Below are 12,596 nucleotides of genomic sequence, written 5' to 3'. Positions count from 1 at the left end.
AAAACCTTAAGGCAGAAAAGATATACTTGTATAAGAAATATATGTACATATTTTTCAGTAGTGGCAACCATTTAAAGCTTCCCAGAGCTCTGAAATACTCTAATGGCAATGAAATCATCTGGGGCTGCCAGAAGCACCCAGAAGCATCCATTTAATAGAACATGGGATCATGTAATAGATGTGTATCTATAGGTACAAAATAGATACGTGATCAATAGCTCACAGGAGCCTAGAAATTTATCTTGGGGATATCAAAATATGCATGGTAACATTTCCTAATTAAACAAAAGAAAACCCAACCTCTGGGTGAAACACTGGATGGAACAATGTTATCAGACCTCACCAGGCAAACACGAGGAGCGTATAAAACAAGCTCCTTCCACGGAGAGTGGCACCTCTCCGCCACCTGCCTTCGAAGAGCAATGGATCTCAAAGCGATCTGTGTGCTCTCCATCATCCTCGTCATAGCCCTCAGCACCTTGGCAGAGGGAAGGATGTTACCAAGTAAGTATATTCATCTGCTGTTGCCTTCACAGGTATGTACGTGGGCCTGATCCTACTGACTGTAACTGCAGCAAGAACATGTCTCCAGTTTACGTGTCAGACAGGGAATGTCTTGCTCTGGTACTATTACCGAAGCTGGAGTCTACTTTTTAATTTTTTCAGAGAAATCTATGGCACAATAAAAAAGACTGCAGGTGAATTCTTGCGTTGATGGAATAACCAGGAACCTGCTGCAAAAGCAGAGGGACAGACATGCCCAGGACCTTGCTAGAACAGGACCAGGACCGGAACAGGAGCTAGCTTTGTCTAACTAGTCTTCTGCCATCATTTGCCATGTGAATAATTTCCAAAGGAGTCTATCTGCCTCCTCAATAAAAGACAAGTCATTTAGACAACTTAAGAAGTGGAAAGCAAGTAACTCAATGACAGACACCTAGGATCATCTCCAGAATTTCTTGGTTGTGGATGACTCTGCAGTAGACTTAAAATGTTAGAAGTATAGCCACAACTATTTGCACGTAATCCTATATTTTTATAGTCACCTGATGAGAATGCAAAGATTTTGTATCTCTACACCTGTTTGAATATCCACGGGACCCTTAACTCTTTCTTTCTTCACATGAGGTGGGCAAAGCATCAAACATTTACTAGCATGACTTTGAAGTTATGGGTTTTTACCATTTGATGTGTTCTATTTGAAGTCCACAGACCCCAGTGTGCTGGGCTGGCTTGGCTGCAAGTGAGACCACAGATTCTCAAAGGGTGGAGTACAACCCTTACTGAAATCAGTGGGAGTTTAAAACCAGGTTTTAAACCACACCAGTTCTGATCTTAGCAAGCGACAGAAAAGGCATGCTTGCAAAGATAGGCAGAGTCTAGGGAAAGATCATTGCTCCCAGTGGACATATGATAAATGCACCCCTGCTAACGAGTGTGCAAACTGACACCCTGTAACTTGCTACTTCTGTCCTGAACAGCCAGATGCCAGTGTAAAATGCTCCCCAGGGAGCGGAGGAACTGCGGCTACCCGGGAATCTCAGCAGTGGAGTGCAGGAAAGCTGGGTGCTGCTTCAACGCTTCAGTCCCCGGAGTTCCCTGGTGCTTTGCTCCTAAAGCAAAGAGAGGTAATATCTCTGCCAGAAACACTGATTTACCTGGTGTTCGATTGTGCAGAAATGTGTACAACTGTGGAGCAGCTCTGCTTTTCTTCTTAGGCCAATGAGCTGGGCACAAACCTCTATTAGAAGACCACTGGTAGTAAAATGCAAAGTCAGATCTTGCTTACCCATCAGTGTTTTGTCTCATCCTCTTCACACAATGTATTTCCTCTTCCTTCAGGCTTCTAGTTATCAAATAACCCGTGCTGATTATTTAAAAACATTTCACTGCCATTTGTGGTCTTGTTCATCAGTAGAGCAAGGGATTCTCAGCACTTATTTAAATGGGTTTTCTATGTGGCTGAGGAGGACTTTTGCACTACATGTCAAAGTCCTGCGTAGATGAGTCCCTCTGTAGTTGTTTGACACTTGTGCAACAGACCACAGGCATCCTGTAACTTTCAGGTTCTTTGCTCTTTTCTCCAGCCTGTGTTGGTAATTGCCACTTCCCTCCTCTCCTGCCTGTTTCCCAGCATAATTACACTTAGTGTTTTTTTTTTCTCTCCCATTTTTTCTCCCAGACTTCATTCAATGAACTCTCCAAAATATCCCAGGGGAAATCCTTTTCTCTGTTAGATTCTTCCTTCTAAAGCTTCTAAGATCCTGCTTCCATTTTTTGCCTTTGTTTTCTCAGAGAGGGTAAGAGCTGCTCTCCCAGTCGTTTAAGGACTGGGTGTATATTTTACATCACTGCTGCATGTAAGCTATATTAGCTGGGCTGACTGCATGACTCCTTCTTAGAACTTCAGGGCAATCTCAGCAGTTGCACAGGTGAAATGAAAAGAAGTGAGGGTGCAAAGGCAACGTTACCCAATAAAAGAACTTGATATGAAACAAGATTGGTGAAAAGGGGTCAGAATTGTTGGAGAAAAAAAAAATTGCTTTTCAACACTGCTTGCATTTCATAAAAATCTTGAAAAACAAATGGCAGCACTTTATAGTGCCATTTTCATAGAATCTCTTTTCTGAGCAGAACTGTTTCAGGAGAGGAAAACTGAATTATTCAGGACGGGTGGTATAACCTTTACCTGTGATTTTACTTTAAACTGCCTGGATGAGCTGTGATTTCATCCTAAATGACCTACCTCCTTTCCATAACTCAAGTTGGCATGCAGAGAAGGCTGGGTTTACCTCTCCTCGCATTAGCCAGACTGCTCTGGGGTTAGCACTGGGTCAGGTCATGAATATACCCTGGTCAGAGGCCAGTGTCTGTGGCACCATTATGGTAGACACAGGGCTTCTCACCCCGTTGCTGGATCTAGGAAAGGTAAAGCTGGGTCGCTGCCTACCAGACACTTCTAGGGGAGAATTTTTCCCCCTCTGGGCCCTGGGGCACAGCAGCAATTCCTCACCCCTTGGTCTTTAGGTCTGCCTAACAGGCGTGGTAAGGATTTGGGCCAACCTGCTGCCTGAAATTGGTATGGAGAAGGTCATTGTGGCTGTCACATCTGCTCACTGACCTCACCTCCGTGGTCTGCCTTTTATTTGTGAATTACACCACCAGGGAAATGAAGCATAAAGTAACACGGCCTCCTTCCTTCCTTCGTTTTTGCTTTACACAGTTAAGAAAGTATGTCCCGCCGATCCTTATGCCAGGATAAACTGTGGCTTCCCCGGCATCACGGCTAAGGAGTGCGAAGGAAGGGGTTGCTGCTTCAGGCACGTCCCGCTGGTGTCCCCTGGTGCTTCTACCAGCGCGTGATGGAGGAAGGTAATGTCCTGCCACGAGGACATTGTCCCCTGTGTCCCTGTGGACGCACCACAGATCCTGGCCCATGTTGGCGTGCTTTGCCAGCCCAGCGCGGTGGGAGGCCACGCTTGAGGGAGTGAGCAGGATGGGGTCTCCCCCCCTTTCCCAGTGTGGGTGAAGAGCTTCCTCACCCAGGATGTGAGTGGCGAAGAGGTGGCTAAACCCTAAAAAGACCAGCTTCTTGCACAGAGGGGTGGGTGTTGCTGACCTGGACGATTCCAACCCACCCCACAGTGTATTTTGTACAGGAAACAATTCACAGTAATTCAGTTCTACTGATCTGAATCATAGTTAGGAAACACATGTACAGACAGGAGGGGAGGGCAATTGCTAAAAAATTGCCTTTTCAATGTCTTGCGTCTAGGCAAACACTTCCTTGCATCTTGTATAAAAAGATTCGTGGAAAAAAACATATCCCTTAACTTGCTTTTAACATATCCCTTAACTCTTTCCCTCCCCAGCTTGTTAAAGGAGAAACTTCCGTAAAGAACGTTGTGATCTTTGGACCTGCTCCAACGGGAAACAACAGCCGGAGGCCCCAGCTCAGACTTTATAGTTTGCAACAGCTATGATTTCTAGGTCAGTTTTACCTTGGATTGACTCCTTCTGGTGAAAAGTTACTTGCAGCTTTTATTCTTTCAGTAGGCTAGTACTGTGCAGTTTTTCACTGTAATAAAAGAACTGAGACAAAATTCATGAGGTCTCTGCTATCTTTATTTTAAAGCTGTGTATTTCTGTTTCCCAGGAAATTCGCATCTTAGCAACCTGCCGATGAGCGAGTGGTCACTAACACTTCCGAAAGGAACATGGCACTCAGTTCTTCGTGTTAGTTACACTTCACACTTGCAAGTGGCTGCTTGCATTTGTTTGCTGATACGTGGCTTCACACAGGTCACTCGCTCTTCTGAATACTGAAAATATTCAGTGTTTCCCTTTATATAGCTACACCTGTGGGTTTGTTTTTTTTTTTTCCCCTTGAGACATAAGGAAGGGTAACTTTGTTAGCTGACCACCGAGCTGGTCTGACTCAGACACCTCCAGCTCTCTGCATCACCATGTCTCTGGTGCTGCCAGTCCCTTGGTGCTGCTACCAGTGGGGCACAGAGTAGCTCAGGAAGGCAGGTACCCACTTGGTACCCTGCCTAACCCAACATGGGCCCCAGCTGCTGATGCAACATGCAGCTGAATCACCAGGCACTCTCCCTATTAACCAGCGACCCCCACAAGCATGTCCCACGGATCATGCTCAGGAAAAGTCTCTGCAACACTAAGAGCAAGACACAGGGCCCTCTGGCCCTGACCTATACCTGAAACAGAGCCTGCTGTGTCTCGCCAGACACAGAAGCTCCTGGTCTCCAGGCGAGTGTGGCTGCTTTCTCCTGGGTGCCTTTAATGCTCGGTACAGCAGCTCAAATGCTTCCCTGCTTCAGCTGAGTGAGAGCGCTATAAAGAGCCTCTAAGAGCACCACTGGGAACAAAACGGGTAACGCAGGAGTGCTATGGCAGAAAGCAGTGCTCAGGGCTTAGCAGGAGCAGGGTAGTGCTGCACGGAGAGAGAAAATGGTGGAGACACATTAGAGATTTCTCCAAGTACGCTTTTGTGATGAGTAGGTTTATCCAAGCAGGTAAAAATTAGTCATTCATAAAACTTCATTATCTTGTACTTACAATAGGCTCAATAACGTGATTGAATGTGGTAGGATATTGATTGTAATATGAGCAATAAACTGACAAGTCTTCTGAAGGTCTTTGCTGAGGAAGGTTTTATGGTATAGCCCAGGTGAGTTTGGAAGGCCTAAGCACAGAGTAACCACAATAATGCTGCATTACTAGATTTGGTGCAACAACTAGCTGCATTCACCAGGTAACGGGGCCTTTGTAGGCATCTTGTTGGGAGAAGGAATGAAAATGCAGCCACACTGAAAAGAGTAACCCTAATTAATGCTGTGGGAAATCATCTGCAGGAACTGAAATTAGGCTGCCGGAGTAAGTGTACTTCCAGGGCAGAGCTCTCACAGAGCCACGCGCACTCTCCAAAAGGCTTTTCCTTCTTCAGAAGCACTTGCTGACATGTGCAACACAGAGTGTAAGGTGGCATGTGGGCATTTCGGAGGGACAGGCTCAGATGGATAACCGCTTTCTACTCTCATCTCATCCTCCCAGATCCCTCCACCGGGGCTGTGCCAGCAGGCGCAGGTCAGTGGTCCTGCTGAGCTTCCCCCGCTACAATGTACTGTGGCTGTATTTGGCTTTGCAAGAAAAATTATTAACAGAAATGTCTCGGTAAGTGGAGTGGTGGTACTGTGGGGTCCTCTGCTGCAAAACCTGATTGGGAAAATCAGCCTGGCAAGGCACAGCAGCTGAAAGCAGTTCCTGGGAACTGCTTAAGCCCCTCTGTTGAAACGGTCTGCATGCTGGCGTGGAGAAAAACAGTGGTGATAGAGCAGGAAAGCCGTGCTGACGGCAGTCTATCTCCAAGGGACAAAGCATGAAGGGCTGAACTTGCTCACTTGCTGTCCCTGGGCATGATGTCCCCTGCAAAAACCATTAACTGCTCTGTGCTGACCAGCAAACCATTCCCAATAGCATGCTAAGCCAAGGCACTGGGTCATGCAGTTGCTCTGGACATTTGAGGTTATAAATCAGAGTTAGTTGCTCATACCACAAAGAATTATGTTCTACGGATTTGTCATCATCAGTAAGTCCTAAGGGACGATGGCTGTTCTGCGAATTTACATTAAGTAAATGCTTGAGGTCTCTCTATGTAGACTGTTATCGACACCCACCCAAATGCACCTGAAAAAACTGCCTAGAATTCTTAAAATTAACATTTTTGGTGAAAAAAACAAGCTGGCGAAAACAGAATAAAAGCCACAGCTGATGAGAATGTGAAGACAGCAGGCAGAGCCAAGGTAGAGCAAAGTGAGATCCCAAAACAGGAATGCACACCGAAGAGGAGTGCACAGATGTGGCTACAGAAGGAGGGACCTTCCTCTCCTCACCTTCAGGCTCACTCTGCAGGCTCCCCACACCTGAGTCAGTCACTATGGGCCCCGTTCACAGCCCTCAGAGAGAAAAGACATCTCTGGGCTGGAAATCATCTGGCTAGTTCAGATGTCCCCAGTAGGGTGAATGGAACTGCCCAGAAAGGCCTCCTCCCTGCCCAGCTCCAAGGGGTGTCTAGACAAGCAGCTGCATGCATCTGCTCTCCTTCCTTGGGTTTTCCCATCAGTGCCTCTTGATGCTGGAGAGAACCACTCAAGGGACAGGGGAGAGAGAGAGAGATGGGGAACACTGCTGCCCTGGCACAGATTTCTGACTTGATGCTGGCGTTCCTAGCCGACCCGGTAGCAGAGGCCCAAGAAAGACAAATCGCTGCACAGGAACAGAGGCATCCTGGCTGCTGGCAACTGCCTGCCTATTAGAGCTCACAGTCTGTCCATCAGATAGACACAAGTAGATATGTGTGGTTCGTTCATTTATTTTGTGTCGATAGATCAACAAGGTTCACTAGCTAAGGCAGTTGAAATAGCTTCACATTATTGAATTATGTGAAGTCTGTCCTTTTCTGTCCCCTCTTCATCTTTTTCTTTTTGTTCTTTTTGCTTGTATGTAACTCTACGCAGCACTAGGAAGATAAATTAAAACAGAAACTTTGAAACTGTTTTTAGTGTTTTAGGCTGGTTACTTTGCCCAGTTAATCTGTATAATGGAAAGAAATCCGAGTGCACCCACAACGCCTTGAGACTGATGGGTGGTTACACTGGGTCATTTCAGATGTTTATCTACCTCTCTGTCCATCAGTGACCAAAAGGGTTGTCTAGAGAGAGGTGCAAGATAAGCATATAACGAGGCTTCTTTTCTAACAAAATGCAGGACTGTCAGAGATGTAAATCAGTTTTAAAAAGCAAATATGAGAAGCCCAAATGAAGACTTAACCTCTGTAACTCTGCAACTCTGCTCGCACACCCACATCACTGTATAATGAGTGCTGAGTAAGTAAACAATGTCCTGAATATTTTTCTGGGGGAAAAAAAAAGTAGGTCAGCTACATGACTTTCGTCAGCAAAGGTGCTAGCGTAACAGGGATCAATGCTCTGTGACACAGAGCATCTGTGCTGGTGAGGCTATTACACAGATAGTGAATGACGTTTAAAATCACGAATGCCTGGTAGTCCTAAACTGTCTGTAACCATGACAGCTGTGTGCAACCCGTGCTTCAGCTTCTAATAAAGGCTAAATAGAAAATGTTTGACATTGCAGATTGATTGCCTGTGTGGTTCTTCAGCGAGTGAGGATATTCTACTGTTTTGTAAAGCAATAGTAGCCAAGGAAAAGGTCTCAGAAATCATTCATTTTGAAGCAATGCAGAAAAGCTGTATTTGGCTGACATGGAGAATTAACAGGTGGGAAAACTAGGACAGACAAGGAGCTCAGAGCAGATGGGTGCTAGCAACAAACATGTAGCAACGTGGAAAAGGGGTATAACTGAAAACACTTCCAAAAATGTGTGTTTTAATATGCCCAGTAACTTTACATCCCATTCCCAAATGGCTCTGGAAAGGGTATGCTTCCTACTACAGCTAGTATCACACACCTCCTCTAGCAAAGCTCCCATTCGGAAGGAAGGTTTCAGACAAGGTGCTAAACCAAAGCGAAAAAGAATACAGAAACTGAAATCTTCCTCTGCTGAGAGCAGCCAAATCGCACGGTTCTGCCGCAAGTCTCTAACAAGCTACTGGGTTACTAAAGCTTGAAAACTTGACCACGATGCCATTAAACAGCTTGGAAAGCAGAAGGTAAAACGCAAGAACCAAATCTGATTCCCTATGTTGAAACCAGGCAGAATGATGATCGTAAGACCCAGATTCAGTTTCCAGGATGTTGCCGTCGCTGCCAGGCTGAGTCCAAAAAGGGGAACTCACTGCTCTGAGGTGCGGGTTGCAAAACCTTCCTTATCAGCAAAGTTCAGGTGAGAGTTCCCCAAGCATCTCTCTATCAGAAACAAAAGTCCTCTTTGGGCAGAACAGTCCATTACTACTCTGTAGACTTCTTTTTCCCCATCTGAACCTTCTTCTAAAGCATTTGAAGGCTGCCATTGTCAGTACACAAAACAGTGAGCTGCCCAACTACCTAAGACAGCATGCATGGTCCCTGTCCCAGTACACTCCACCAGATACACAATGGGAGGATGAGATGACAAACGTGTCCTCAGTACTAGAAGGCAATGGGCAAGCAGATAGACTTTCCTTTAAAGTATGTGTGCTGCAAAGCAATGCACTCAAGTGCTAGCACCAACTAGTAGCACTCACAGATGCTATAGAAGAGGATGCTGTTTTGTTCGAGTGTTTGTTGTCATTTGGTGCTACTGTCCCTGCTAGTGAATGGTAAAATTTCTGTGCCTATCAGAGGCAAGCAGGGTAAGAAAACAAAGTACTTTTCTGCTGGAGACTAGTGTATCTATTCATCTAACTGTAATAACTTCTTGTGCTTTGTGAGCGCCCTTTGTGTACCCATTGTGGTACCCAGAAATTCCCCTCAGGGAAGACAAAGACAGACTCTTTCAGGGTCTTGCTCCCATCTGTCTCTTGAGTTAGGTCTCCCAGGCTTTCTTCAACATGCACTTTGTCTCTGAGTACAATAAAAGGTTGTTTTGGGAAACAGAAATTTTGAAGGATTTAATACTGAAATATCACAATTGAAATGAAACTCTGTAAGTCTTGAATCAAAATATTTCACTGCAGCTGAGCCAAACACCTTATAGAATCATAGAATCATAGAACAGTTTGGGTTGGAGGGGACCTTTAGAGGTTATCTACTCCAACCCTGCTGCAGTGAGCAGGGGCATTTTCAACTAAATCAGGTTGCTCAAAGCCCCGTCCAACCTGACCTTGAATGTTTCCAGGGATGGGGCATCTACCACCTCTCTGGGCAACCTGTGCCAGTGTCTCACCACGCTCATTGTAAAAAATGCCTTCGTTCTGTCTAGTCTGAATCTACCCCCTTCTAGTTTAAAACCATTACCCCTTGTCCTATCACAACAGGCCCTGCTAAAAAGTCTGTCCCCTTCTTTCCTGTAGGACCCCTTCAGGTACTGGAAGGCTGCTATAAGGTGTCCACGGAGCCTTCTCTTCTCCAGGCTGAACAGCCCCAACTCTCTCAGCCTGTCTTCATAGGAGAGGTGCTCCAGCCCTCTGATCACCTTCGTGGCCTCCTCTGGACTTGCTCCAACAGGTCCATGTCTTTCCTGTGCTGAGGAGTCCAGAGCTGGATGCAGTACTCCAGGTGGGGTCTCATGAGAGCAGAGTAGAGGGGCAGAATCACCTCCCTTGACCTGCTGGCCACGCTGCTTTTGATGCAGCCCAGGATACTGTTGGCTTTCTGGGCTGCAAGTGCACTTTGCTGGCTCATGTCCAGCTTTTCATCCATCAGTACCCTCAAGTCCTTCTCTGCAGCCTGTATCGATACCAGGGATTGCCCTGACCCATGTGCAGGACCTTGCACTTGGCCTTGTTGAACCTAATGAGGTTCACATGGGCTCACTTCTTGAGCTTCTCCAGGTCCCTCTGGATGGCATCCCGTCCCTCAGGCGTATCAACCACACCACTCAGCTTGCTGTCATCTGCAAACTTGCTGAGGGTGCCCTTGATCGTGCTGTCTGCTTCACTGATCAAGATATTAAACAGTACTGGTCCCAACACGGACCCCTGAGGGACACCACTTGTCACCTTCATTGCTGAACTTGTTGCAGAAACTCTAGGACATTCCCAGGGTTCAAAGCCCATGAAAGTTAGTTGGGTCTGGCTAAATATAGGAGTGGACTGACGGTTGTTTGAAGGTAGTCATCATCAGTTTGATGATTTTGGTCTGTGGTGTTTCCAAGAAGATTCATGAAAGGTAAATGTAGTAAGTAAACCCCAGCCAGGACACATGTTCCTTTCTGCCACAAAGTAGGATTTCCCCTGCTTGTTACCCTTATTCAGACTTGGCATTATAGCCCATCCAAGGGATGCTTCACCAAGACGTAGGATACGAGTTTCAACAACCAGAAGGAGCAAAACCAAAAGCTTTATTGTAGCTTTTGTTTCTTCTCTAACCACTTTGGGGCTACTTTCTGATTCTTACACTGGCAAAAGACAAAAAGCACCTGTAAGACTCTTGATAAAGCCATGAAATCTACTTAATATTTGATTCTACAGATGCCAGTGGGGATGAGCAAGATGGTCCTAGGAACAGGTGGAGCTTTATTCAACCTGCCCAGCAGAGCAGACGAACTGGCAGTGGGACAAGAGAATGACTATGTGCTAGAAAGAAGTGGGAAAAAATAGTGCAACTCTGAGGGGTGCTTTTGCAGTCAGAGGCTGACAATGGATCAGCTTCATGTTTTGATAATACTTTCCATCCGTGGAAGAGATCAATTATTGACTTCCTTCTCAGACTTCCTATGTGCGTGTGGTAAGACACAAAACTGAAATGTCGGGTATCCCGCAATGCCATCGCACAAAGTTAACAGTGCATAAAAAAATGCACAGATCTTGAAAAAATCTTCAAGGCACAGAAAAAAATAAAAGAAACCAAATGAGGCCACGAAGTTTAAAATAAAATAAAAAAATAAGTTGATGCAATTAGTGCCAATTTGACTAATCCAGCTCTTGACAGCTTTTCTGCCCTAAATAGAGCTTGCAACATACGCTTCCCCACCAAGCCCTTTATTAAGGCTCTCCCGAGGTAAGATGCCAGTGCTAGCGACTGACAGCATGACAGCTGCTCATTGCTCACCTGGGCTCTGCACAGATCCTGGTATCCTCCCCTGCTGAAAGAGTGATCATTCTCACCGCAGCCGCTTCCCTGGCTTCTAATGCCTTTCAACCTGCATTATGAAGCATATTTTAAACAGATAGCTATTAGAAAACAAAACATGAAGTGTCTTTTATTTTCAAACACTATTTTATGAATCCATTTGGAGTATACAGTGGATGGTAACTGCATGTGAGGTATATTAATTTTTTGCAGCATTGCTAATGAGAAGTTTATGGTTGGCTTATTTCATAGCATTAACTGTAATATAAAACACTTAAAGTAATTTACGTTGTCACTCAGGCTATGAAGGACTCCTGTTCCTCCTCTTCCCTTCCTGCTCTATGGACAGTTGGCATGGGGAAGCATCCAGTTTTTGGGACCATAATTCCTTCAATCTAGTATTATTTGCAGGTCTACAAAACATAACATAAAGTATTAACTCTGTTATCATTAGAAAACTGTCTTGCTGTTAGTTCAGAAAATGCAATCCTATTGTGTCCTTAGGGATTTTTTTCCTTTAAGCATCACTACTCATGTTATCTAGGACTGGACACTCAACTAACTTGTAAAAGTTATGGCTGTTATGCTTGAACTGTGGTGACCAACGGAGGTAATTTTGTTGCTGTGGTGGTCAGGAAGGGTGGCACAAGGACAGCGATGTTGTCTAGCCTTGACCTTAAGTCCAATACACAGACAGCTTACTAGCATGAAAAGCCACCGAGCCAAATGAAGTACAAATGAAGTGCAAGGGATACCTACACTGAAACCCTTCTTCTGACACTGCTGCTGTCGGGGCCTTGCACAGGTCGAGTTTTCTGCCCAAGAGTTTCCCTGCCAGTGCAATAGGAAGCAGCAGTCCCAATGCCTCATGGACCATATTTTGGGAGACTCTTCAGAATGGCAGAACCAGTAAGCATGTCATTTCTTGGACAACGTAGATCTTCAGGAGAAACATGAGAGGAAAAGTATTGGCTTTTTAAGCCAGCTGAAGAGACCTTCCATGATGACAGAAATGCACAGGAGGCCACAGAGGAACACAGCACGAGTGTTGTGGCTGAACGAGGGAGAATATGTGTTTCGTAATATGTACAGGTGTAACTGGCAGAATAAAACATGGTTTCTTTTCGTCTGGGAGAAGGGAGGAGGAAATCTATACATTCCAGAGTGCCAAGCAGAAGGTAAAGATGGAATGATCCTTTACTGCCTCCTGTAACGCAAGAGCATGGGGAACATCTGCCAAGACTTGCAGGTAGCATGGTCAAGAGGAACAGAAGGTAAGTCAGTAGAAGAAAAATCCATCAAAGGCAAGAAAATACAAAGATAATCTACTGGCTTGGGAAGTCTTCGAATTGTGTAGGGTTTGTCAGGGAAGCATCCCCTGATGC

The 12,596-nt window shown here is 45.4% G+C and overlaps 1 protein-coding gene across 1 annotated transcript; it reads left to right on the top strand.

Annotated features, from left to right (window-relative positions):
* The first annotated feature begins 326 nt into the window (after positions 1-326).
* Positions 327-10,739, top strand: LOC137675669 (uncharacterized). Its single transcript, XM_068421843.1, is given in 7 exon segments — positions 327-504; positions 1,482-1,628; positions 3,224-3,319; positions 3,322-3,372; positions 4,157-4,236; positions 5,575-5,694; positions 10,611-10,739. Coding segments are annotated over 7 exon segments (801 nt in total).
* Positions 10,740-12,596: the final 1,857 nt, after the last annotated feature.

The sequence above is a fragment of the Nyctibius grandis genome, chromosome 2 (assembly GCF_013368605.1).
Source record: "Nyctibius grandis isolate bNycGra1 chromosome 2, bNycGra1.pri, whole genome shotgun sequence".
Taxonomy (NCBI): domain Eukaryota; kingdom Metazoa; phylum Chordata; class Aves; order Nyctibiiformes; family Nyctibiidae; genus Nyctibius; species Nyctibius grandis.
Note: the sequence above shows the minus strand (reverse complement) of the source record. Positions and strands in the feature narration are given on the sequence as shown.